At 43.4% G+C, this 26,972-nt stretch overlaps 1 protein-coding gene across 3 annotated transcripts; it reads left to right on the forward strand.

The window, feature by feature from the left end:
* The first annotated feature begins 83 nt into the window (after positions 1-83).
* Positions 84-25,858, forward strand: LOC129323756 (MLX-interacting protein-like). 3 transcript variants are annotated; one of them, XM_054970419.1, is made up of 17 exons: positions 84-777; positions 4,422-4,528; positions 4,858-4,940; positions 5,031-5,141; positions 5,642-5,683; positions 5,857-6,010; positions 6,246-6,341; positions 11,923-11,960; positions 18,319-18,769; positions 20,346-20,389; positions 20,574-20,673; positions 20,824-20,900; positions 21,005-21,127; positions 21,260-21,387; positions 21,723-21,846; positions 22,015-22,144; positions 22,590-25,858. In XM_054970419.1, exons 1-17 carry the CDS (start codon positions 434-436, stop codon positions 22,709-22,711), a joined length of 2,274 nt encoding a protein of 757 aa, XP_054826394.1. In that variant the 5' UTR covers positions 84-433; the 3' UTR covers positions 22,712-25,858. The 3 variants fall into 3 exon arrangements, with proteins under 3 accessions (XP_054826394.1, XP_054826395.1, XP_054826396.1); XM_054970420.1 differs by having other exon boundaries at positions 21,011-21,127; XM_054970421.1 differs by lacking the exon at positions 5,642-5,683.
* Positions 25,859-26,972: the final 1,114 nt, after the last annotated feature.

The raw sequence follows: 26,972 nt of genomic DNA on the forward strand, positions 1-26,972 counted from the left end.
GTGTGCTGCGGTGCACTTTGGAATCTGTAGTCCTATTTTCTCGTTCCCATGGCTTCGCCGCCATCTTATGTTTTACCGATAGACAAGTCAACTGCTTAATCCTGCGATGAAGTTTGGATGCCGGAAACAAGTCAAACGCAACTACAACTACCACTATGCTTCACAGCCAGACAGCTAACTGGGGCGCCTGCGCAAAAAGCTTTATCCTTGTTGCTATGGGAGCCTGGAGCGGGACTGGTGACGGGAGTTGGATAGGCTCTGCTTTCCTTTTGGTCTTCCGTGGTAGCGGAGGCGACGTCTAAGGAACAAAAGCTACTCCTGGTGGCAGTGGCCTCAGCGGTGGCATCTTGTTGCCACGGTGTCGCCGGCACTGCCTCCGGTCTGCTAGAGATGCCCCAGAAGGAAGGATGAGGTGACGGGGCCTGAGCCTGAAATGATGAAGATGATGTCGCGCCCCCAGATCATCCACAGTGGCCATTTTATGGTGTCGGAGCCACACGCCGACCCTGACCCGGATCCCGACTCCGAGGCGGCGCTGAGCCTGAGAGGCCAGGCTGCTCCAGGACTCCCGGGGCCAGTGAAAAAGAGCGGCCCTGGGTTAGCTACTGCCGGAGAGGCCGATGGCGGGGCCCCGAATGGCTGTGGGACCACCTACGACTTCGACACGGTGAACGAGGGCACGTGCCGGACCTACCGCTACGGGCCGCGAAGCAGCGGCGCTCTCAACATCGACGTCTCCCTCGCTAAGCTCTTTGAGTGCATGACGCTCGCCTACAGGTGAGGTGGCCGCGAAGGGAAGGGGGAAGCAGACAGGCAGATGAGCCTAGGCGAGCCAGACGAGCAGGCTGAGAAAAAATACGTCTAGCAAACGGCACCCAGCAGCTTAGGATGCATGCAGGTCCAGCTGCGTTTGGAAGCGCCCAGGAGTGCCGATGTGTATTTGCTGAGAAAGTTGCAGAAGAACCAGCTGGTGTGCCAGAGTTTTATGTACTCGGGTACCATTAAGCAAAAATACTGCTTGCCAAACTGTCCTGCTCTCTTTAGGTATTTCCCACGAGTGTAAAGCCGGTTTAGAGTTTACAGTGGTTGTAATGTAAATTTTATTTAAGCTGCTAATCTTTCCTAGTGTTTGGAATCTCCCATTAAAAACCTTCAGTTCACAAGCAGTCTTAGAGCTAGCATAAGCGTATCTTGGTTTTAGTAGAGAAGCTTGTGTAGCATTTTCAGTGTTGACACAATTGGCAGGAACTTGTCCTGCCTGAATTGGACAGAAATCACAGGCATTCTGTCAGGCCTACGCTCTTACTTGGCTCTTCATCCTTGTAACTGTTGTCTTCTTCCATGGTTAGCAGGTTAGAAATATAACCACACCTAGAAATGGGGGAACAGCATCCACAAGTGGAAGTATCTTAGACTTTGGACTTGTGATGTACTTGCCAAGGAGAAAAAAAATAGGCCACCGCTCTGTTATCAGACCATGTGGTGTTACCATGTCCTTCTGCTTAGATCTTATCTTTGTCCTCTGTAAATTCCCCTGTAGCAGATCAGTTGCTTTAGGCTTCAGTATATTTGAAACTGCCTGGCCTGTTCTGTAAACCCTACTCAAGTCAGATCCCTTTGTGTGAAAGAGAAAGAATTTTTTTAAAACCAATATCAGATTCCTTTTGTATATTGGGAGAGTAGTTGTCATGAGCGTGCTTTTCAAGTAGCAGCAGTCTTATGCACACACTCGCCTCTTGTTATTATAGAAATAAAACATTACAGAGATGCAAGAATGGAGTATAAAAAAATCAATGCAACTGTCAGTTTCCAAAAGTTATTGCTTTTCTGTAGGAGAATGATTTAGACTACATAAAGTCTTTCTGTAGTGTGTTTTAGAGACGGCTATTAATAAGGAATTGTTACCAGGCATGTATTATTTCTGTCCATGCTTCCCTTTGTCATCTTAATGCACTTCTTGTGTAAGTGTAGGAACTCTTGTGAACAGTTTGAATGATTAGGATAAGGAAAGGCATGATCTAGTTTTAATTATTATTTGCCCCACATTTATAATTTTGTTGGGAATGAAGACATGCTCTCTAAAGTTTTGAAATTGGTTGTTTGTATCTTTTTCGGTTTTCAACATTCCTATGAAACTATTGAGCAATCAATTAAGTGGACCAGTGAGATTATGCAATTTTCTTCCATGGAGTTTTTTAAAGAGGGGCTGGGTAGACAACTTTTTATAATGCTTTAAATTATCATGACAGGGATTGGACTAGATCAGGGAGGGAATCCTGCAGTTTGCCAGTCACAAGATTTCCTGATTGAAATAATAGTATTTAACATACATATAATTGTGTGTGAGTAAGTGCAAAGCACTTCATGTAAAGTAGGCTGGTATTATTATCTCCATATTTCACATGGAGGTTGAGGCTGAGAAAGAATGGTTTGCTCAAGGCCACTTCATTGCACAGATGAAATTTGAACTGGGGACTTTGCAAGTCATAGCTTTGTCTTTTACTAAAATCCTTAAAACACTTTACTATGAATGAACCTTGTTAAATAGACCTTTATGGTATTGTTCTCTTTGTCACTATGCTACTTTGGTCAGGCTGCTTCTTAGGCTTTTGAGAATCCCAGTTTATTTTCTTTCTTGTTTTTCGAAGTACTTTCTGATCCCATGGTTGCAGAGATACATTTGAATATGAGAGTTTTTAAATCTATCCTGAATGTCAAACAATCTCTCATCTTCTGTACTAAATGTCCAGAGAAGTTCTTTCCTTCTCTGTGAAAAACTGAGATGAGAATTGCCAGAGTGGAACAGCCCATGTTTGCTTTAACTAGTATCTTCAGCTCTTGGATTTAGGAGCTCTGGCTTAAGTAATGGTTTGTTCCATTGAAAATTATATCCTGACTCCAAACAATTAGAGGTTTTCCACACAGTCAAAGCGTATCACAACATTTTGTGTGTCCGCTTCCCAACCCATATAACTGCAGCAAAATAAATACCTTATGCCAACTTTACACATGACAGCGAACAACCTATCCCTCCACTATATCTTCCCACACATGTTGAGAATCTTAATGTTGTGGCCCTGTCAAGAAACAATTTTCAGCATCCTCTGTTGCATCTAATTGTCAAACAATTGGCTGTCATAAAACTGTCCTTCCATTGTTCTAATTCCTTGTTGTTTAATAGGAGTAAAGGAATGGCAGTGGCAGAAGATTTCAGCTTGGGAAGGTAAAGCTGGCCCCAGCTCCAGATTAAAATTTGAGGTGTTTGTTTATAGTTTCTGGTGTCCTTTCCTCCCCCGAAAGAGTTCAGACAGCTATTGAGACGGAGGACACAAGATTGCAATTTGTCCCTCTTTGTTTTCTGTACAACTGCCCAGTGAAGCTGCTGCCAGGTTTAGTTACAGGGCAGAGAGTGCAAGGAAGCGGTCAGCCATGTACTCCATTTCATTTGGCATTTGGATTGTCATGCCGGATGTCTGTACACATCCACACGATCCTCAGAAGGGCAAGGATGTCAACTTATATTGCGGTTGGCTAAAGAGCCAGAGCCAGCTGCCAGTGCTAGTTTGTATTCCAGTAAAACAAAATTCTAGTGGCAATTTAAAGGCAAATAGCATTCATTTCAATATGAGCTTTTGTGGATCACAGCCGACTTTGTCATATATCTGATTAAGTGGGCTGCAGTTAGTCTTTAAGGTGCCACTAGATTAATCCTGTGCAAAGCTGTTTGTCCAGCACACACTGACTTTTTACAACTGAGTTCTACAACATTAACACATGAGGCCCACAGGAAAGAACCCTGTGGTAAAAGAGTGGGAGTGCTTCCAGATTCTGCCACCCAACACCTAGGTTGCTTGTATTCTGTAATAATGTCTACATGAGGATCCATGGACAATCTGGTATTGGCACATATCTTTTTCTCCCTAAGATTATTATAATTTTATTGGCTTTTTAAAAATAGAAATATAAGTAACAATAAATGGCTCACATAACCAAACTCAGTAGAGGAAAATGTGATAAAAGCCCTCCTGTAATGCTTAAAAGCAAGGTTTTATCTTTTGTTCTTGTGGAGGTACTTCAGAAAAACAAGAAGGAAGATAGTTTACACAATGAGCCAGATTATTCAACGAATAGAACTTTTGTGCATTACACAACTACTTCTTGTTATGGTCTCTGTGGTTTCCTTACCCTTATAGCCCTGCTCACATCTGTCTCTCCCTCCCCTCCAGCACAAAACTACGTTTGCCTTAAAATGCAAACTTTGGGGGAACCTTCAATATTAGATTCAAATTCAGGCATACAAATTGTGTCTGTGCAAAACTGGGGCATATATTTTAATGTCTTGTGTGTTTTAGTTCATTGCCTAATCCAACTTTTCTTTGAAAACCAGTATTACAAGAACTTCTTTTCTTTCTCATTTGTAGTGGGAAAATTGTCTCTCCCAAGTGGAAAACCTTCAAGGGGCTGAAACTGCTACAGCGTGACAAGATTCGGCTCAATAACGCCATCTGGAGGGCCTGGTATCTGCAGTGTGAGTAGCTGGGAACAGGGTGAAGCAAGAGCTTGGGTTTACTCACAGTTCATATGGGAGTTTTCAAAGGGGGTCTGCTTTTCCTATAAAGTTGTAAATATTCTCTGTGACCATTTCAGCAAGGGAGACTACTTAATACAGAACTACGAATTTCCCGCAAAACTTCACATTGACAAGGTCGCTTATGTAATTGCTTATGGATTTACAACTGTTGAATGCTTTGGTGGATGCTGGGGTTGGCTTATCTTGGGGCTTCTTTCTAACCATTTATCATTTCTACATTTTTTTAATATACATTCAACTGCATAATTCTCTCATTCTGGACACAGATGTGGAGAAGAGACAAAACCCTGTGTGCAGTTTTGTAACTCCACTGGAATTCAATGATGTAGAAGACCATCGGAAGCCAGAGGTGAGCGATGCTTACTTTTGGTCTTAGTGGTCATCAGTCAACTCTTTGTCCCTTTGTATGTGACCCCCTTGCTTCCCTCTTACTTTGAAGGCTGTCATTATGGAGGGAAGGTACTGGAAACGGCAAATTGGAGTTGTTATTAGGGAGTATCACAAGTGGAGGACATTCATCCCCAAGCGGAGGACATTCTTCCATACCAGGGTATGTTATTTCTCCAGCAAGATGTACTGTACTCCTTATAGCCCCTGTCAACATTTTACACCTAGGCGGACTTCACAGTTGATTATTGAAGAGAGGTCTTGTAGCCCCATTCAAAGAGCACATGAGTGATCTTTGCAAGTCAGTATTTCTCTAGATTCTTCTTGTCATACCGGACCATGGTAGACTGGAACTGGTAGTTACAAGAAGGCCTAATATTAGAATTACCAGTAGATTATCCTTTTGTCTGACATTTGCCAGGTGCCTTGGCCCTCAGACCATCCTCCTCAGCTATTGTAATTAATTTTCTTTCTCTAATGCATATGTATGTTGATCACCCAGCCATCCTTTCTGATAACTGTTGCCTGTGCTGGCTCAATGAACCCCCATTATGTTTGGAAGGGCTGGCCGTGGCTGTTCTTCTGCTTAGAACAGTAAATACATCACCATCTGAACTTATTTCTCTTTGTTAATTATAATTAATTCTGTCTCTTTTGTTTTAGGCCCTAAAGAAGATAAATAAACCTGTTTATGACTCCACTCAGGTGCTGTTCTTATTTCATTCCGGCCTTTTCTGAAATAAGATTCCCCTTCCCATTTGATGGAGGCTGGAATTGAAGTAGCTTGGAGGCTCTTGCCACTCAGTATTCTTTCTCTTCATTTAAGTTTGCCCAGAATTATGCTGGAGTTAACAGCTTTTTCTCCCTGTTGTAAACAGGAAGTAGCTGATGATATTTCAGGGGTCCAGCAGTACAATGAAATGGCTGATGGATGCCCCATGGATCTTGACCCTTTGCATGATCTGGATGCTCTTCTGGACACCATCTTCTCCAGCAGAAATCCTTATGGTGGCCCCAACCTACGTGGCTTTGGTGAGAGGACTTCTTTGTGTCTGTTCCATCCAACTCATGACTCAGTTGCTATCTACCAAGAAACCTATTTTAATTCTTTAGTTCTACTCCAAAGATCTATAGTGGGTCTCACCTCTTAATGCAAGGCTAGTATGTATACATGAGACCTGGTCCTGGGTTGTGTGGTGAAAGACAATGCCTTGCTCTGGATAAGACAGACCTGTGCATAATTTCTCTTCCTATTTTGTGCCTTCAGGCCACCAGGGCAATGCTGACATGATCCAACCCACCCTGACTCAGCTGCACCCCATATTTGGAGAAGAATTCATGGATACCTTGGATCCTATTCAAGGTAACATAACAGAATGCATTGTATTTTTATGGCTAAGTTAAGCTTGGTGATTGGGTGGTTCTGCTCACAGAGGGAATATATTTGTCCTTAAAACACTTTGACTGGCTTTTTAGATTTGTATTGCACAGAGTTTTTGGTTCTTCCACTCTGTTCAGCATGAAGCCTTTTTTCCCATCCCATGGAGCTTTCCTCCAAAAGAAGTGGCTTATCCTCCAGCAGTATAGTCAGTTATGTCAGAGATTAGGCTCTTTAAGATGGAGGAAGGCTGCAGACTTTGCTGAATGGAATGGTAGAATGCAAGCTGCTATTTTAAGTGCGTACTCATGTTCTGTACATGTATCACATTTGTATTCCAAAAAGAAAGGTACATCCTGCAAGGAGCTTCTGATAAGCTGCAGTCTTTGCAGCATGCGTTTATATGGGGAAATGCATTTTGCAGCTGTAATATAGTATCCCTTAAATTCCTGGCAACTGTGATTAGAAAGCAAACTAAGAGAGTAATAGGTATATCATCAAGTCTCAGAATTATTTTTTTAATCTTGCTTATTTTCAGAAAAGCCACAGGTGAAGAAATTGTGGGTTTAGAAAATAAGCCTAAGGTTCTTTTTATTTTGAAAGGACAGCTTGTGATCTTGAGAATTAGCAATTATCAGAGCCCTGGCTGGAAGATGCAGCTGGTGAAAGCAGACTACTCCTGTTTTCCAGCCTGCCATTGATTCTAGTCCACACAAGGCCAGAATAGAAATGTTGCCGAACAAACATTCTCTTATGCTTGATCTCTGCCAGTCTGCAGACAAATTAAAATACACTAAAGTACTCAACATCCTCTTCTTAACATTTCATATGTTTGTTTGTAACGGTTTTCGTTGCTGGATCTTGAAAAATGAAAACTGAAGTCTTGATTTAACTGATAATTGCTTTAAAAACATCCTACTATTATTAGCTACCGGCAGCCTGACTAGCTCTCCCTCTATCTGTCATGGTCTCCAGTGGGTCAGCTCTGCTTCCTGTGTTATTTCTTCTGACTCCTTCAAGCTCCTCTTATCTATTCCAACAGCTAGGAAAGGTAACTAAAATAGTTTCTGTTTCTCCCCTTCCCCAGAGCACATCCTGAAACTTAAATGCTATCACAGCTGTCCACTCTGCAGAACTGCACCTTGCTGAGATTTTTGTGAATATAGATAGGAGATTAGGAAAGTTATGAGTCAGAGTGGAAGAGTTTATGTAAGAACCTGTTGTCTCTTTGGCCAACTTCCTCATGTTCAGCCAGAGGCTGTCATGTTTTAAGATGGGGATGAGAGAAGGGATGAGATATAGATATTTTTTATTAAATCTGCTTTTTCCCCAAGTCTTTGTCAGGCTGTTAGACATAAGTTTTATATTGAAGGGTTGTAATGGCGCACTGAAGGCTGAGGATGGGGTGGGAATGCGAGTCACAATTTAAATCATCTTGAAACAGCAAACTTTAAATATGGGATGCTTAAAATTACTTAATGTATTAATCTTAACTGAATGGTACTTTAAATTCCAAGTGCTTATGTAGGCCCTATATTCCAGGGTCATCATGGAATTATATTTAATTCACAGCAAGGAGTAGACATGGGCATGATCCAAAAAAAAATACTGATCAAGCTGTTCGTGGATCCACGCTGGTGACGAGTCCAGCTCACTGATTCACTCTGATCAAGTCCCATTTCTGATCTGGGATTGGAGGGGCGCCCCCCCCACACACTTAGAGCAGATGGGGAAAAAAGTTTTTAACCCGGCGATGAGCTGCCTCCCCTCAGTGAGGGGACGTTTTCTCACACACACACACATGCACGCACTTAGAGCAGCGGGGGGGGGGGGAGCTTTTAACCTGGCGACGAGCCACCTCCCCTCAGGGAGGGGATGTTTTCTCTCACACACACACATGCACACACTTTGAGCAGAGGGGGGGGAGTTTTTAACCCGGAGTTTTCTCACACATGTATGCACACACTTAGAGCAGAGGGGGGGAAAGTTTTTAACCTGTCCCTGCCTCTCCAAATAGAGAGAGAGAGACACCCCATGAACAAGTTTCAGCCAGCTTTTAAAAAAAAGCAGGGATAGAATCCTCCATCTCATCCAATGTTAAAAGCAAGCAGCCAGTCTTCCAAAAGCATATTTTAAACAGGAAGAAAGTAAAACCAGGATCCACACAGGTCCTCGCGGATCCTATGGTTTTTTAAATAGGAAAAACACAAATGAAACATCAAATCACATACCAACTTCTTGCAAAAAGCAGGCACTGGGCTGAGAAGCCAGGAGGAGAGAGATATCTCTTTTCAGTTAACTCTTTCAGCACTGAACGAACTCAGGAGAGGAGCGCAAAACAGCTTGATAGCTGCTCTCAAAGCAAGGGTTTTTTGAAAGAGTTAACACTGAGAAGAGCTTTTCCTCGCTAGGGGAAATATTATCAAGTTTCAAACAGAGCTCAGGCATTCCCCTGCCTCCGTTGCCAGGGGAACAGATTGACCAAACTTTTTTTTTTGTTACTTTGGAAACATAAATCCTAACTAATGGCAATAGTAATGTTTCATCTACTGACCTGGTAGGTAACCTAAGTGGCCTCTAAACAGCTGAAGACATGACAATGGTATAATATGTGCAGTTTTCTATTTAAAAATGTATATATTTCCTCTGCAGAGTCCTGCTCTAGGAAGCTTTAAAAGTAAAAATAAATGCAATAAAATAATTTTAAAAATCCTTCACAAGTAAAACATGAGAGAAGAGATTAGGATTTCAGACGAGATCACAGTACAGTGTAGGATTGGGGAATGTCATCCAGCTATACCTTATTGAGCTTTCTTTGGCCACTTTATCTCGTCCTTGTGATTATTTAATTTTTTAAATTATTAAAAAAATATATTTAAAAAAGAGGTTAGCAGTTAAACAGGACTCTAGTGTTATGAATTCCTCAAGAGCACACACTTAAGAAAAAAAAAACCTACAATGTAAAAATGTGCCTTTGACATTTGTGAAGCTATGTCTTTAGCATGACATGCCACCAGCTCTGTCCAGGGGAGAGTAATTTACTCTTTGTGATTTCGTAGAAGGGCATAAAACTAGGGTAAGATTTGAAACTGCATTGGGAAAGGAGTATAGAGGAAATAGCTATTCATAACTGCTTTAATTACTAAAATGGGATTTCCAGAGGTCTACCTTCCCACAAATAATTTCCTCCAACCTAGAATGAGACCTCTACTGCCAAGCAGGTAGGTAGATGCTGTGATTACTGTACATACCCAGAATATTTTTTTCACCTGTTGGTATTCTTGGCATTCAGTTCAGGTTTTATCCTTAGATCAGATCTTCCAAAATATCTCATTTTTCCTATAGTGAATGGAGCTTCAGACTGGATGGATATTATGGTCTCTCTGTACTTTGGAATTCCGAATTGGAGTACTGTACTTGTTTTCTGTGGCAATATGTCCTGTGGTTTAAACCAGGTTGAACATTATGCCCCTTTAGTCCTTTAGCCTAATTCCTGATTTTGATGGAGGTGAGGATATGGACTTGATAGTGACTATTCATGGGTAAGGAAAAGGCATTCTGCACATTTTTAGAAGCACGCATTCTTTCACACATGCAAGTTGCAGCAAGGCAGCTTACAGTTAATGATTTGAACAGATACCAGCCTGACTGAAACTGGGCACCACCATCCTATTGTCCAATCTGCTTCTGAGGCAAATTCCTTACAGCAAGCAGAGGACACACTTCAAAAATAGTATAGACAAGTGGGGGACCCACAAAGACTTGTGGGGGGAAGCTCATTTTCCCTCCTCCCAACATGTCCTCTTTTTCTGCCCTGCCCCCATAGCCTCTCTTTTCCTGCTTCCTTTTCTCCTTCTCATTTAACTGGGCCTAGTTAAATGGTGAGGAACCTACAAGGACATGCAGGGGTACTTCACTTTTCTCTATATCCCCCCCACCCCCGTCGTCATCTTTGCAGCTTCCATAAGCTCACCTTTCCCTGCATCCTTTTCTCCTTCAAACCCACTAAACAACTTACCTTTGATCTGCCCCTCATCTTCATCTATTTTTATTAATTTACTTCATTTATATATTTCCTTTCTCCACAATGGAGACCCATAGAAACCTACATCAATCTCCTTGCCTCCATATTATCCTCACAACACCCCTGAGAGGTAGGTTAGGCTGAGAGTGTATGACTGGCTCAAAGTCACACACTCTCAGTAAGTGACTTTCCCCAGCAGAGTAATGTTTCAAACATAGGATCTCACAGATCCTATTCTGAAATGCTCACCTATACACTGCACTGGCTTTTGTGGGGGGTGGGGGAGCTGCTCTTGAACAGTAACAAGCTGCTGGGCCTGGGTGAGCCATGCAAGTCATGTGGTATCAAGTCACCCAGTGGTTGCTGCTGGGCCTGGTCCCATTTAGTCCTCTCTCAAAGGCCACAACAGCCTTGAAAAAAGCTTTGCTTCCCTGCTTGTTTTTCTGACAGAAACCAAGCCTGAAATACTGACTAATAATTGCCTAGCAATGGCCACTGAGGGTGTCTGGTTAAAGCTACAGGCGTTCTTTTTATCTTTTTTTTAGATTTCAGATTTTTCTGCAAACCTGGGGCATTTTTCAGGTGCAAACGTCTCTCCTGTCCATTTATGGCTCCATTCTCCGGATTTAAGTATCATCAGTTCAGGGCCACTTGACTTATTAGTATATAAGTAGAAAAGAGCAAGAGTCCAGTAGCACCTATAAGACTAACAAAATTTGTGGTAGGGTATGAGCTTTCATGAGCCACAGCTTACTTCTTCAGATACAGCTAGAATGTCCTTATGGACTCACATTCTAGCTGTATCTGAAGAAGCGAGCTGTGGGTCATGAAAGCTCATACCCTACCACAAATTTTGTTAGTCTCATAGGTGCTACTGAATTCTTGCTCTTTTCTACTACAAACAAACTAACACAGCTACCCATTTTGACCTATCTTAGTATGTAAGATTTCACAGATTTTCTGTGTAGAGCTCTCAGAAGAAAGAAAGAAAGAAACAAGAAAGAAAGGGATGAAAGATTATGGAATAGGGCAGATGAGAGTGAAATCTGTCAGTAAGGGGTTGACTGACAAATTGTTTGCGTGGTTTCCCCTTATTCAGAGAGGGGACATAGTGTATTTCTGAGGAGGTTCCCCCCCCTCCCGCCCCATGTCCCTCTGTAGTGATGGTCCTGCTCTTTGTATCCTTCAAGCTATGAAACTTTGCTGCTGTATTGTCGAAGGCTTTCACGGCCGGAGAACGATGGTTGTTGTGGGTTTTCCGGGCTGTATTGCCGTGGTCTTGGCATTGTAGTTCCTGACGTTTCGCCAGCAGCTGTGGCTGGCATCTTCAGAGGTGTAGCGCCAAAAGACAGAGATCTCTCAGTGTCACAGTGACACAGCCTCTGTGACACTGAGAGATCTCTGTCTTTTGGCGCTACACCTCTGAAGACGCCAGCCACAGCTGCTGGCGAAACGTCAGGAACTACAATGCCAAGACCACGGCAATACAGCCCGGAAAACCCACAACAACCATCAAACTTTGCTGCTGCTTTCTTTTCACAGACTTCATCACTTCTGGTCGTCCTCAGCCTCCTGAACAGGTAAGAGACAGCAATTTATCTAATACTAGTGTTCCAACTCTTGGCCTTCTCCCTCTGAGGCGGAGGACATCTTGATGGGTGATTCCCACCCTCTAGTCAGGGAGGCAGTAACAAGTTTTCTACTTCCTGTCTTCCTAGTGGGAGTCACCTTTTCTTTCAGCCTCAACATTCCGGCCTCAACAGGGAGAGCGGCTTCATCTGTGCACCGCCTTGCCTTTCAACTGTTTTTCTTCCTTTCCTTTGCTTTTACCTTTCAGAACCTGATTCTTGCCTTGTTTACTCCTTTCTGCTCTACCTCCTTGCTATTCTCTTTCTCCCTGCGCACCTGCTAGAAGGCTTGCAGGGGAAGCTTTCTCGTTCCTTCCTTCGGCTGTGGCAGCCATTTCACAGCAAGACAGAATCATGGACCAGCAGAACATGCTCTTCCATCACAACAGGATTCCTCTCCAAGGAGAGTTGGAAGCCCCCCCTCACTGCTGCTTCCTGGCAACAACCCCAGAGACAGTGGGGCAAACCATGAGGAAGCCGCAGCTGTGGCCACTCATATCACAAAGAGACCAGAAGTGCAAAAGGCGCTATTCCTCCCTGGGCAAAGGAAACACGGCAGCCATTTCTTGCCTTGTAAATGAGCGCAACATTGCCAACCAGCTGGGAGGCAGCTATGGAGTGGATTTCTCCACATCCTTAAGCCAATCTAATGGTGTAAGACCCGGTGCGGGGCAGCCAAGCCAGTCTGAGATTCAACAATCATTCGTGCCTCCAGACCCCATGGCGAACAAAGGAGAGCTACTCGTGAATAATGTGATGGGATCGGGACCCGTGGTAGTACCTCAGGAATTCCTAAATGTCATTAGACAGATTATTTTTTAAAAAAACAACAAAAAAGCTAGCTTATCTTACCTCAGAAAGCCATGGCAGCCATTTCTGGCCTTGCCAATGCTGGCAACCTTGCCAACAGATCAGGAGGTGGCTGGAGAGTTTCCCACATCCAAAGCAATCAATAGGTGCATGACTCAGCAAGAGCACCAAATAGCAATGGCCCCAGGGCCCAGTGCTGCTGATGGTCTACTTGTGAGTAAAGCAATTGGGTCAGGCACTGCCCAGTTGCCCGATTCCCCAATTTCCTAAACTTGATTACATAAACTGAGACTGCCAATTTTTGTCAGAGTGCTAAAGGAAGAGACTAGACATGGGCACGAATGGAAAAAAAACACGAACAAGCTGTTCGTTGTTCATTGCCATCCACGAACAATGAACAGTAACAAAAATGACCCTGTTCACAAACATGTTTGTTGTTCGTGACCCTTTAAAGATCCCTTTAAACTGGCAGGTGGCAGGGGGGATTCCCCCACTGCCTCCAGCTAGCTGATAGTTTAAAGGGCCCTTTCCTGCCACGTGCAAGGGGCAGGGCCCTTTAAACACCCACAAACTGACCTTCCCAATGTCCAATACCCACCACATTTGCAGGGGATATAGTCTTCACTGTCCTCTGAAGACCCCCAAGTTTCAGAGAGATTGCACCCCGGGAAAGGCATGATGCATGGGTCCCCCCCCCCCTTTGCTGTCATTTTCTCTTCACAGTGGCAAAAAGGGGACTCTCTGCTGGAAGTACTTTGAAGGGTTAAAGCCAGAAGGAAAGCCAGAAGGAGTTCAAACAGAGTTCAGTCCCTGCCTTCGGTTGCCAAGGGAATTGATTGCAGGTGCCAGACTGTCTGGCTTGACTACTGGCAACAAAGGAGGCTTGCAACAACCACTTGTTCGTTTAGAATGGGGTCTCATGAACGGCTTGTTCGCGAACAGACGAACGGGCTGTTGGTGGGTTTTTTCCATTTGTAATGCTGTTCGTGCCCATGTCTAGAAGAGACAGGTCTTCCTCTGGTCCTTCCTCTAGGCCTTCCACCCCCACAAACAGGGAACTGTGGAAGAGACCATTTCTTACAAAGGGAATCCTCGCAAGCCCTCTGAGGCAGCTAGAAAGGAAACTTATACCAGAAAAAGAAAGAGAAACTGAAACTTATGCAGATAGTGAAGTTTTTTCTCCCTGTTGGTTCCATATATGCCTACACACCCTTTTTTCTTCCAGGGAATGGGGCCTGCCCTCCCCAAGGTTCTCAATCTCTTTTAATCAGCACAGAGTAACTTTATTCTGTAGAAACAAAGAAAAGAGCACAAGGCCTAGCATGCCTTTAGAGGCCTAGCAGGCCTTCAGCCAGCTTATGTAGACATAAGTAAACCCTGGACTGGAGTAGAACTGCTCCAGTTTTTAGTATCCTGGGACCAACATAAAACATGAAACAGACTCCACAGCATTACAATTACCCGTGCTGAGAGAGTTCTTGCTGCAATTGTGTTCATCCTGTCTCTGGAATCTTTCCTGTATGACACCATTTTAAACAAGAGACAGTTTGGTACTATGGCTGGAGAGTTGGGCTGGGATCTACGAGATCCAGATTTGTATGCCATTCTCCTTGGGAGACCTGCCTGCGGCCTTGGGCCTGTTGCATTCTCTAGGCTTGGCTTACCTTTGGGTTTGTTGTGCAGCTAGAATGGAAAAATGTGAAATGTTGTATACACCTTGGAGTCCCCACTGGGGCTGAAAGCTGGGGTTTAGATAAACACAGTCATCTTTATACTCAGAAAGGTGCCCTGGGGCAAGAAGTCCTTGATGAACAAACTTTCATTGAATTGGCTACTGGCAGGGCCTCTGCTGTAACCCATAGCAGCTTAGTTCCAGTGATCATTATTATTGTTGAGAATCTACAGATTAAATCGCACCTCATCTCTATTTCACTCTCTGTAGACAGCAAATGCTATAAACTGTTAGTGTATGAGAGAACCAGAATTCTCTGTTGCAATTTTTCCTTTAAGCTACTGATGAACAGGTCATTATGATCTCTCTGCCATCCCCTTGAAGCGAGCATGAAACATGTTTAACCCTATCCTAGGGCATAAAGGGTATGGGCCAAAGTGCTTTGAACTGAGACCATTGATCATCTCTAATAGCAGACTGCATCCTTGTAGGAAAAGATAAAAGCCCAGTGGCTCCCTAAGAACTACCATTTATTTGCTATGTGTTTTTGTGAGTTCAGTTTACTTTTTCAGATATCTGTGTGTTTCATAGTGACTGTTGCAGTGATTTTACAGAGACTCTGAATTCTTCAGTCCAAATAGATAGCACTCTTGTTACAAGTAAGTGCATCCCTTCTTTCTCATGCTTCCACTCCCTCAGGACAAGAGGAAAAAGAGTGTACAACATATTCTTCGCAGTGTCAAAAAGAATGGAGATTGGAGGGTGAAACTAGACTTAAAATATTCAACAAGTTCATAAAACTTAGGCATCTCAGTTTGGAGACAATGAGATCCATCACAGAATCCCTACCAATGGAGGGCCCATAGCACAGTGGCAGATCATCTGCCTTGCATACAGAAGGACCCAGGTTCAGATCCTGGCATCAGTTGTTCATGGATCTCAGGGCCGACCTACACCAAAGGAGAACCTTACTGTACTAGATCTAATGGAAGCAAATCTCCACATTCCGATCTTGTCCAGGCACCGAAGACTCCTCCATTTCTGCGCAACAGGGCTCCATCTACAGTTCAGAGTACTTCCATTTGGCCTCTCTAGGGCACCAGGAGCCTTCACAAAGAATTTGATCAACCCAGTGTAAAGCTAAGGGAGGAAAAGCATTAATCTACACACTTACCTGGATGAATTGCTGATCAGGTTAAGCTCTGCATGCCTACAAGCTTACAGTTACTGATCAACTTACAGAGAAGTTCTTTATAATCCAAACAGTGACTAGAACATCTGGAAGCCCTATTAGAACAACACACAATTGTTTGTTCCTAATTGAAGCAGTAGCAAAGAAGAGAAAGGAGATGTCACAAAGGATCATCAAGGCCAGGTATTTATTGATAACATTTGCGAAACTGATGGGTCTACTGATTCCAAGTATCAACACCATCCAGTGAGGTCAACTACATATAAGACCCTTACAGTCTTCTGAGACCCTTCCAACTACAAATTATGAACAAGAAAGGTCTTTCCATTCAGTTCCCCCGCACAGTAAAAATAAATAAATAAATAAAAATTTTAAAGCCTCATATGGTGGATAACTATGACCAGCCTTCTGCAAGGAAAGCAACACTGCATTCCAGTAGTGGAACAGGTTCCACAGACACCAGCCTGTCTGGATGGGGAGCTGCACTAGAAGATTGACCAGTGCAAGGTCGATAGTCCAGCAGTGAGATGAGACCCTTTGTCAACCTACTGGAGCTTTGAGCAATTTATCTAGCCCTACTACACTTCAGACCACAAATACTAGATGAACACATTCTAATCAGAACAAGCAGCATGTCGACCAATTTCACCAGGTGCTTCCATCTCGAGGCCAAAGTAACCAATGTGTTGACATCACAGTGGCCAAGCATTCTGCTGTTTGCCTTCCAACCACTCCGATTCTCCTGAAGCCAATCAGGAAGATAAGGGAACAAAAACAAACAAAAAAGTAGAAATCATATTGGTAGCACCCTACTGCCCTCAGCTCCCACAGCTCTCTGCTCTTCAACAGCTGTCAACACTTCCACCACTGACTTCTCCAATATCTCTGGATATGCTCCAGCAATGCCAAGTTCCGCATCCACACCTGGAATAGCTACATTTAATTGCATGGAGAGTGAGCGAGACTCTCTCAGCTAGGTTATTCTCAAGAAGTAACCAGCATGTGACTGGCCTCTAGGAGACAGTCCACTAACAGGGTATGTAATGCATCATAAAAAGCCTTCACAGGAGATGCAAAAGAAAAGGGTTAATGTCATGAAACCCAAAACCAGATCCATTCCATACTTCCTACAGGTTGGTCATGCAAGCGGTCTCAGAGCCTCAATCTTAAGATGTCAGGTCACAGTCTTAACAACAGTATTGCCACGGTACTAGAGTTTGAGTCTGTCCAGACACCTCACGTATGTAGCTTCCTCTAGTGTGATACTCTGAAGGATCCGCCACAGGTTCACCAATTTCTGACTTGTTAAAATGCATAGAGTTCTGTATGCTGTTAACGGACACCCCTTCGAGAGCCTGTCAAGGAAATTTCTCTTATGTGCTTGAGGACTTGTTTCTCTCCGCCATTACATCTGCAAGAAGGGTATTGGAAACCGGTACCCTGTTAATTAGCTTGAGCTTACACAAGAACAAAGTGGTCCTGAGAACAGATCCTACCTTCATACCAAAAGTGATCTCTCCCACAGATCACTGGAATTATGTCTACTATCAGTTGACCATATACTTTTCATCCCAAAGAAGAAATGTGGCATACTCTGGACATATTCTAAAAACATTTCTTTATAGAACGGAGCAAATCTGGAAAACAGCTTCCTTATTTATCTCTATATCCTCACCGAATAAAGGAACGAGGATGTCTAAATTGGCCATTAGCAGTAGCTTCAAGGCATGCATTATCGAAGCACACAAAATTCAAAAACTAGACATACCAGCTATGATTACTACTCACTCAATACGAAGTGCCGCAACCAGTGCAGCATTTGCCAGACATGCTACAGGTAAGAGCTTTGCAAGGCAGCCACTTGGTCGCCTGTATATACCTTTGTTAAACACTATAAGCTGAACATTTACGACTCAGCTGATGCAGCGTTTGGCAGAAGAGTATTACAACATATTTTATGACCAGATGACAATGACCCACCCAGAAAATAGGGACACTGCTCTGAAAGGTCCCATCAAGATGTCCTCTGCCTCAGAGGGAGAACGGATCATTGGATACTCACCGTGAAGGGCCCTTCTCCTCTGAGGAAAGGAGGACATCTTACCCCTCCCAAAGTCATTGTCTTTTCACTCTCTTCTGCCTGACATATTTACTTCCTGTCCTGATGTCTCCCCTTAACATGTTTTTCACCTTTCTCATTATTCAATTCTAGAGTGTCGTATTCATAATTATGACACTATAACTGCTTTCGGAGTTGCCAAAAATGAAAGAAAGGGTGACTCTCACTAGGAAGACAGGAAGTAGAAAATTTGTTCCTGCCTTCCTGACTAGAGGATGGGAATCACCCATCCAGATGTCCTCCTTTCCTCAGAGGAGAAGGACCCTTCACAGTAAGTATCCAATGATCTGTTCTCTACATGGTGCAAGTACTGGTCAGTGCCTGCTTTTTGAGTCTGAATTGCCTGCTTGGTATCACAAAGGACTGGGCAATAGGAGCTCTTCAAGTGGTGACTGAGAATGGTTTGATTATGTGTGATGATACCTAATGCCGTCTCCTCCAGGTATATTCAAGCCTAGACTGTGCTTTGCTTGTCTAAAGAACTGTGCCTGACTTGCTTCCTCTTTCCCCACTGCAGACTCCCACACTACGAACAGATGCTGCTGCCTTGCATCAGTGTCACCCAGATGTGTCTCCTGTTGCCACTGACCTCAAGGAAATCTCACTACCTGGAGGCTCTTTCATACCCATTCCCATCTCCCCGGACGTGGAGCCACTTGAACCTCTGAATGGACAGCAAACTTTCCTGCCACTCTTCCCCATTTCCCCAGTGAGGATCAGTCCCCCACCTGCTCCTTCAATCATGCATATCCAACCTCAAACCACCCTGGTCTTCTCTGTCATCACACACACAGGGGCAGAAAAATCCTCACTATCTTCATCCACATCTGCAGGCACCTTTGCCATGCCTACTGCTGCTCCCTCAGCAAAGGGCAGAAGGGGCAGACAGCTACAACGGATTGCGCCAGCACCTTCTAGTCATCAGGTGGCACCTCCCAATGCCTCCCTCACCTGCCTGCTTGCATCTGGTATGTTCTTTCCAGGAGAGCCTCTCAGTTTAAAAGGAGCAGCTGAACTGGGAGAGTGCTTATATGGATGTTAAACGGGTATGGTTTGGGGGCAGTGAGGTTTCCCATATCAATTTCCTGTAGGCTTATTTCAGTTTTCTTGTTTCCAGATTTAGAATTGTTGCCTGCTGAGCTAGCTGGTCTCTGGTAGCCTTGGAGAAGATTAGGGAGGTTTAGTTTTTTGACTTTTGGAATGTCAATAAGAAAAGTTTCAAGCAAATTCATGCAATAATAAGGAATTTAATTTTATACTTATGGATCAAGCTGCTTTCCAGTATTTATAGCTATGGTAAATCTTGAAAACTATCTGTAACTTGATCTTTCATGCACTGAATAGCAATACCTGTATTACCTTTAGTAGATATGGGTTCTGTCTACAGAGACCAAGGCTGCTATCCTAAGGATGCTTCCTGGCAGTAAGTTCCTCTGAATAGCATGGGACTTACTTCTCAGTAGACCTGCTTAAGATTTCTCCCTGAGAAACGTGTATATATACAGTGTTTTGTATTGACTGATAGTGTATGTTGATATATCCTCATACAAAGGGTGTCTTTGCAGTATCATGACCAGCAACCTCTCCTGAAGAACAGATTGTGCCATAGAATAACAATTCAGTTTGCCACAGGTTTCAGAGCTATTCACATTCTAATTTAAATTTAACGCCACAATCCAGCTAGCACCTTTATGTACATGTACATATTGTGAGATTTTTGCAGCTTAAGTCTGATGCATGAGACACATTGAACTATCTTAATAAAACCTAACTTGGAATGTTAATGTTGGTCCAAATGCATCATGGTTAAACAAAAATCCTTAAATCACTGGTTGAAGTAAAATGAAAACTTGTTAGGATGCAAAGCTTATTTTTTAAATTATAAATAACTTTTTACATTTAAAAAAAGTCTTTAGCTTGCTTACACAAGAAGCAGTCTCAAGGTTATCAGAAACCATACAGAATATGCTGCTTCATAGTTCATTTGAGGGGAGGGGATCTGTAGACAGCTTATTTTAACAGAAACATCATGAAATGAGAAGATAGACTTCCAAAACTTTATTCTCTAGCCCCTTTCTGTACTATTGAAGATGCAGAAGCCCTGAAATGGCAATGGTAAGTGGGCAGAGGAGTGGTTGCAAGGTTGGAACAGAGTGATGTACGCATGAATTATAGAAGCGATTATGTGTGGAGAAACCAGACATTCTGGATATGTGTTAGAAGAGATCTTTGTGTCTCTGAGGGAAAAGATTTCATCAACTGCTGCATAAGGTAAGATGCCACTTGTTTCATCTCGTGGCTTAGGATATATTTTCAGTTATTGTGGGTGGCATTTAATATTTAATAGCAGGAAAGGCTTCTTGGTTGATGAATTAACTCATACTAGTTCTGCTGTATTCCAAAACCTAGGTTAGTGAAGGAGCAGCTATATCAGACCAAAATGGTTGCCTTACATGGCTCTTCAGTAACCAGGCTTTGTACTGCATCTGGGGAAGGAATAGTGACTCAGAAAGCAAAAGGAACTCTCATTTTTTTTATCTCCAGGTCCAGCACCACTGCCCCTCACACCAGTCATTAATTCTGTACAGGTGAGAGAACTTCTGCCTCTACACACACCATTGTTTTCCATGTTCTTATCTGGCTGTTCTCTCACTCATATTTATCTTGGTTGTTGGGGGTTTTCCGGGCTGTCTTGCCGTGGTCTTGGCATTGTAGTTCCTGACGTTTCGCCAGCAGCCTTCGACAATACATCATATTTATCTTGTTCCACAGGTTTGTGGAACCCCAGAACTCCCTGCTAATGTTGTGTTGAGTTCAGTATCTGGGCCAGAGAAGTCTCTACCTGCTGCTGCTGCAGCCTCCCCTAATATCGGTAAGAAGGCTGGGGAGGGTGTGTGGCTACATAGCGCCCTTCCTTACAAATATCCACCCTAATTGGGTTTGTCCATATACTGTGCTAAGGGGAAAGATGTGTTCTTTAAAGAGAGCCCACCTCTCCCAGAATTCTTGGGCTTCTTTTCAGGTGCCAAACCCAAGGAAGAGGCTGAAGAGAAGACTTTCTGCAACCCACAAGAAATGTCCAAGCGTTGCACTGCCAAGGTAATGGGGAATACATAAACCATAATGCGAAATATTGGAGCAAGTGGAGCAGATGAGCAGCCAGGAATCTGATGCTGTCTGAAATCCTGTGACTTGATTGGCAATTGCAGGGAAGCCGCAGATCCATTTTTGCCTCTTCAGACTACACCCGGCGTATGGTCATCAGCGCTGGCTTCAACACTCTTGCCAGTCTAGTGCTGCCAGGATCTGATCAGACCAGCACAAAGGTACATGTTGTCCTCTTTTTTTACTGAATGGAGAATGACTCCTTTCTTGGCACTGGCTCTGTGGCTGTGCCAGGCCTGTTCTTGCTCTGTTTGCTTTTCTGCCCTTCTCTTACATCATCACTCTGCCCCCAGTTTAGCAAAGCAATGCTTCTGCAGAAGAGTGTGTCATATGTGGGACGACTGCAGCAAGAGCACCGACAAGCTCGAGCAACAGTAGAAAGATTGCGCAGTGAAATTGAAGAGCTGAGCACAGCCATTGAGTGAGTTGTGGAGTGACATGTCAGGATCATCATCCCCTGAAGTAGGGCAGCTGTCACAGGTCTTGGCTACCTGCTGGGCCTACTGCTGCTTCCCCCCGCCCCCCAGCAGAGAGGTGCAAGCAGCAATGACAAGAGCACAAATAAGGAGTGGGCAGTGAGTGTACAAGTGGGGGAGTGGTGAAGCAGTGGACCAGGGAGGGGGGCAGGTGTGTGAGTACCATGGGAGAGGACGGGGCCCAAAACCTGAAGCCAGACCTATGGCCTAAAGGTGTTGAGGTTTGTCACGAGAAGACAGCTAATATGGATGGGTTGTCTGGCTTGTTTTTTCCCTACAGTGAGTTCCAGCAGCAACTTCCTCCCAGTGGAGTTCCTGTTTTACCACCGCAATCAGATCAGGCCTCTCAGCTCTATGAAGCCTATGTGCGCCAGCGCACCTCACAGGATTGGCGCTTCTGGCTTGTATCCACTGGTAGCTGGGGACAGAGCAACTAGGCAGAATGGGGTTGTTAATGTGCAGCAAAGTTTGCAGGGCTTGATGCTGCAAAAATGCCCGGATGAGTCACTAAACAGTGGGTGTGGGGCGGGAGACTTGGCTGCATAGGCTCCTTAACTCCTTTCAACCTGCAGTTTAGTGTGGTGATCAAGCCACTGTTTGAGAGCTACATCCGGACAGTGAGCACAGGCAGCATCAAGGAATTCTGCCAGTCAGTGTTGAGTTGGTTGGAACAACACTGCACCCTGCCCATCTTGCGTCCTGGTATGTTTCAAGGATTTTTTTTCTTACTGTTAGGAATGTTTCTTCTGCTCCAAAATCTAAGAAACTGCTTTTCTCTCATTTTAAGTGTGATCTCTCATTTTAAGTATAGGTGTCCTGTGTGTCTCTTGTCAGTAATTGAGGAACAGAGAGAAAGCAAGAACCAAAATTGCAGTATATCAATGCTATAGCTGGATGGAGCTTGGAATTCTTGACACCCCCCCCCCCCCCGTTCTTTGATCAGCCCTACTGTTTCCCAACACTTTAAGTCTTTGATCCCTTGCATGTCTTGCATCCAAGGTTCTTGGGTTCCCAGGAATGCCTAGGATGTGACTCTGGAATGCTGGGCTGTATAATGTTTTAAAGAGTCTGCCAGATATTCTCAAATAGCTTCTCTGTTCGTGATGCCTGCTCGAGATTCATCAGTATCTTCTCTCTCTCTATGCAGCTATCTCTGGCTCCCTCCTGCAGCTTAGCAAGATTACATCCATACTGACTCAGCCAGCCCGGTTGCCTGAACAAGCTCTGCATGCAGCCTCTTGTCCTCCTCTCTGCAAGGGCAACAGCTAGAATAAAGACTGGGTCCTGTTATACAGCTTCATGCAGCCCCTGACGCTACTGCCAATAGCAGGGGCTCTAACTCAGGAATTCATCTGTCATTCAAACAGGAGCACTAGCTTTTGTGACTATATTGGGGCTAAGAATTCCAAAGAACAGAATCTCTGGGGATTCATGTTGGTGCTGGCCACCTAACTCCCTCTTTGACAGAACAAAGAGTGGACTTGAGACTTCTGGTGGGGGTTGCAGAGGCACAAGGAAACGCACAGATCCACATGTTCCAATTAATCCCTGAGCAGAGGAGGGGGTACCAAACACTGCTTTAGTCCTTGGTTTGAGGTAGGCTACAAGGAGGTTGGCATGGTTTCCATTTTTTAAAAAAAAAATTCCACCAGAGGGCAGTGATGTTCTTTGTACAAAGTCTCTCAGTGTCTTTAAGGTACAACTGGATTTTATTTTGTCAGTATTACCCAGGGATTTAGATGACTCAATGCTGTATTCCTCAGTGAATTCGGAAGTTTGTAGCTCACTGTTCCTATTCTCATGACTTGGGCAAATCTCCTATGCTATATGCTAGTAGCAAACTTTACCTATGCAAGCACATTCACGTACACTATTCTAGACGCAGATGATCAGTTTTCCCTATCTTTCACTCCAGAAATACTGTGTAAAGCTGAATAAACCAGAAATCCAGTGGTACCTTAAAAACTAACATTTGTAGGGCTGTGTAGGGTTGTGCTTTTTGTGTGTGTGCATCTGCTGGATATCCCAATGAAGGATGGAATCCACTTTCTAGCACAAAATTCACCATCTTGAGAATCTCTGCTTTCAGGGTGGTTTGTAACTGAAATGAAAAGCTTGAAAAACATGAGCAGTGCTTTCATAAAATGGAGCTACCTAGGAGTTTTAATGAGCTAGCACTTTAGTCTATTATTTCTCACGGTTACTATTTACCAACTTTACTGCCTCCAGCCATGTGTTCCTTCAGTGACTTTTTTTTTTATATAAAAAGCTGTAATTTTTTCACTTGCTCTTAAATTATTCGTCTCAGAACTTGGATTATACTGATGTAGAATTTGAAGTTTGTTAGGGCTGAACACAACAGTGTTGACTGCAGATGTACCTTGGGTGTATAGTTCTATTGTGCAGTTTTTGTAGACTTCCTGCTACTGTTAGAACCCTCTGACACTTAATGGTGTGTAGTGGGGGTCTGGGGAAAATACCATTTACACCAGCACTTATCCATGCCCTAGTCCATGCTACTGTGTCCATATGAAAATAGCAGGAGCCTATCTGTATACTTCTGTTCAACTACAATAGAAAGGTGTGCCCATCTCCCAAACTAGAGTTTGTTGGAGTTGATGCCTGCTGGGAAAGAAGGTAACATAACCATACTGTTTCCCACTGCTCCTTAGTGGATAGAGAGAACTTTTTCTGCCATAGGGGCACCCAAAGAAGTTGATGGGCAATATATTCAGGATAAATAACTTCTTTACTTAACAAGTAACTAAATTGTGAAATTTAGCATAGATGGCTTTAAAAGAGAATTAGATAGATTCATGGAGGAAAGGTCCATCATGGGCTAACCATGGTAACTAAAGGGAAACTCCACATTCAGAGGCAATAACCCTTTGAATACCAGTAGTAGGCAGCAACATCAGGGGAAGACCTTGGCCTCAGTACCATTTTTAGTGGCCTTCTAGGGTGACTGGCCACTGTGTGAAACAGGATGCTGGACCAGATGAATTAATGGCCTGATCCAGCACGGCTGTTCTTGTGTTCTTAGAGAATCTCCTGAATTCTTAGTTGTGTTTTTCTGGTGATGCCTTAGTTGCAAAAATGCTCATCCATGTACTCCCCCACCCCATCCCACCGGACCTGTGCTTGGCATATAGCAGGGAAACTTATCAAAGCTGTGGGAAGTAGTTTTCTTGCAGTCACTAAATTGTGAAACTGTGCACCCATGGCACCTCTATGTGGGGAGGGGGAGACAAATGTGGGGGGAGTTTGAGGGAAAGATCAACCAATTCTCTCTTTCCTCCTGGGATTCTGCTCCTTGAGATTTGTGAATTTCAATAGAGAACATTGTAGCCAACTCTCAGTGGAATGGAGCCGGGGTAATCCAGTCATCCCTACTTGTTTTTTAAGACTTCAGCACAAAGCTGAAAACAAGTCACCTTCATACCTTTCCGGGAAGTTACTTTTCTGTGTAGAGTGCTATGAAACTCTCCTGGCCTGTGTGTATGCAGATATTCTTGTATGTTCACATACACACACTCTTTTATATACAGATGTGTGGAGAAATCCATCTATTTAGGAAGCTACATAGATGAATTAGTGTCTTTCAAATCCTTGAGTGCTTTTGTTGAGTTTAATTATTTCTGCATTATAATATAGGCACAGGTACATCCATAATTATATTATCATAGGTAGGAATGCAGAAATGAAATAACCAGCCTATATTTTTCCCATTGTCCCCTTCATGCCAGGAATGGGCAACCTGTTGATGCCCTTGGAAAGCACTGATACACTAAAGCCATTGCAAATCCACATTTTTATCTGCTTTAGGCCTGGTAAGATACAGCTGTCCTTGTTGCGATATCAGCTGGTTCAGCCCACTTGTATTCCCTTTGCTCATGTATGGAGGTGATGCTACTGGTATTTTTAGAATTTTGAATTAGCCAAAGATAGCATTATATTCATGCATATTACTAGTAGCCATGTATGGCACAGTTGGTCTGTTTGCTCTTTGAAACGCTGCCAGGAATGGGGAGATTTGCTGCAAGACAGCTTGGTGAACCATATTGCCTATCCTGGCAGTAATTATTGATGGCACTTCAGCTTCCAGTCTTATTGGATTTCCCCCAGTTGTCCAGTTTGGTGTAGTGGTTAAGAGCGCGGGACTCTAATCTGGAGAGCCAGGTTTGATTCCCCTCTCCTCCACTTGAAGCCAGCTGGGTGACCTTGGGCTAGTCATGGCTCTCTGGAGCTCTCTCAGCCCCACCCACCTCACAGGGTGTTTTGTTGTGGGGATAATAATAATATACTTTGTAAACTGCTCTGAGTGGGCATTAAGTTGTCCTGAAGGGCGGTATATAAATCGAATGTTGTTACTATCCAAGTTTCTTATTTTTCCAAATTAAAAGCACATGAATATTTGTGGATATTTCCTACTTAAGTATTTAATGAATGTTTTCGGTTCTCACATGTTTCAATTCCATTTTGTAATTATAAAGTTTGTAATTTTGTTTGTTCCAAAAATGTATTTGAATAATCTCTCAGTTGTTCACTGACAGTGAATTCATTCTTCTAGTCTTCCTTTTCCCCATTTGTACTGCTGTTCAGGTAGGTACAAATGGGGAACCATCAACTTTTCTCCAGGGGGGGGGGCTGTATACCACGATTTTTATTTTGTATTGCTGCTCCTGCGGATTTTAAACAACAAATTTTGTACTGGTTATACAAAATGATGACTCTTACAGCTTTTGGCTCTCAGACTTTACTATTATTATGCTTTGATAGTTAACAATTATGTTGTCAGTTATGCCAGCCATTGCTTAAAGGTTCAGCAAGCCAGCACTTTCCATGCTTTAAAAGGTACAAATTACGTGGTAAAGCTGTACCCTGTATGATGCCAACAATAGGCTCTTGACTTCTTGTGTCTCATCAACTGCAAATTCTTAGCTATGTCAGAACATGTTTCAATGTGAAGTTAAACAAGATTGTGCCCCAAACTCCATTTTAAGGGATTAACTACTCTTATAGTAAAATCCTAAACAGAGTTAATGGGTTTAGGCTGGAGTAACTCTGTTTAGGATTTCACTGTTAAGACTCACTCCTAAGAAAATGTTGCTACTGACCACAAAAGGAATTCAGGTATCATAACATTTCTGTGTCTCTATTAGGTGCACGAGTGGTGAAGCGACGTATGATTCTACTTTGTATTATGGCACTGGGCCCTTAATAAGCACAAGGAAACATTTAATCTGTGCCATTTTAAACCAGGGGAAGGTCATGCATACATAGTTAGTAGCAGTATATTCAAACAGCAATGCGATTTGGAAAGAAGCAGATAGTTGTGCGTATGTAAGATTTCTGAATAACTCTTCAGTATACATTTTGTTTTAGGGAATCCACTCCTATCTTCAATGTTGTTAGTCAGCAGTAGATCATAGTATAGCAGTATGCCAGATTGTGATTTACCAGCTAATCCGTAAATGTTCAAATATATGCCAGATTTCTAGGAACAGCAGTTCTTGTGTATGTCCCTAAT

The sequence above is a fragment of the Eublepharis macularius genome, chromosome 2 (genome assembly GCF_028583425.1).
Source record: "Eublepharis macularius isolate TG4126 chromosome 2, MPM_Emac_v1.0, whole genome shotgun sequence".
Lineage (NCBI taxonomy): Eukaryota > Metazoa > Chordata > Lepidosauria > Squamata > Eublepharidae > Eublepharis > Eublepharis macularius.

What these genes read in the sequence shown, in the direction of transcription:
- LOC129323756 (XM_054970419.1), top strand. Translation starts at nt 434, where the DNA reads ATGATGAAGATGATGTCGCGCCCCCAGATCATCCACAGTGGCCATTTT. An exon ending in TGCATGACGCTCGCCTACAG is followed by an intron (nt 778 to 4,421) that starts GTGAGGTGGCCG and finishes TCTCATTTGTAG; the next exon opens with TGGGAAAATTGTCTCTCCCA. An exon ending in TGCAGCCTCCCCTAATATCG is followed by an intron (nt 20,674 to 20,823) that starts GTAAGAAGGCTG and finishes GCTTCTTTTCAG; the next exon opens with GTGCCAAACCCAAGGAAGAG.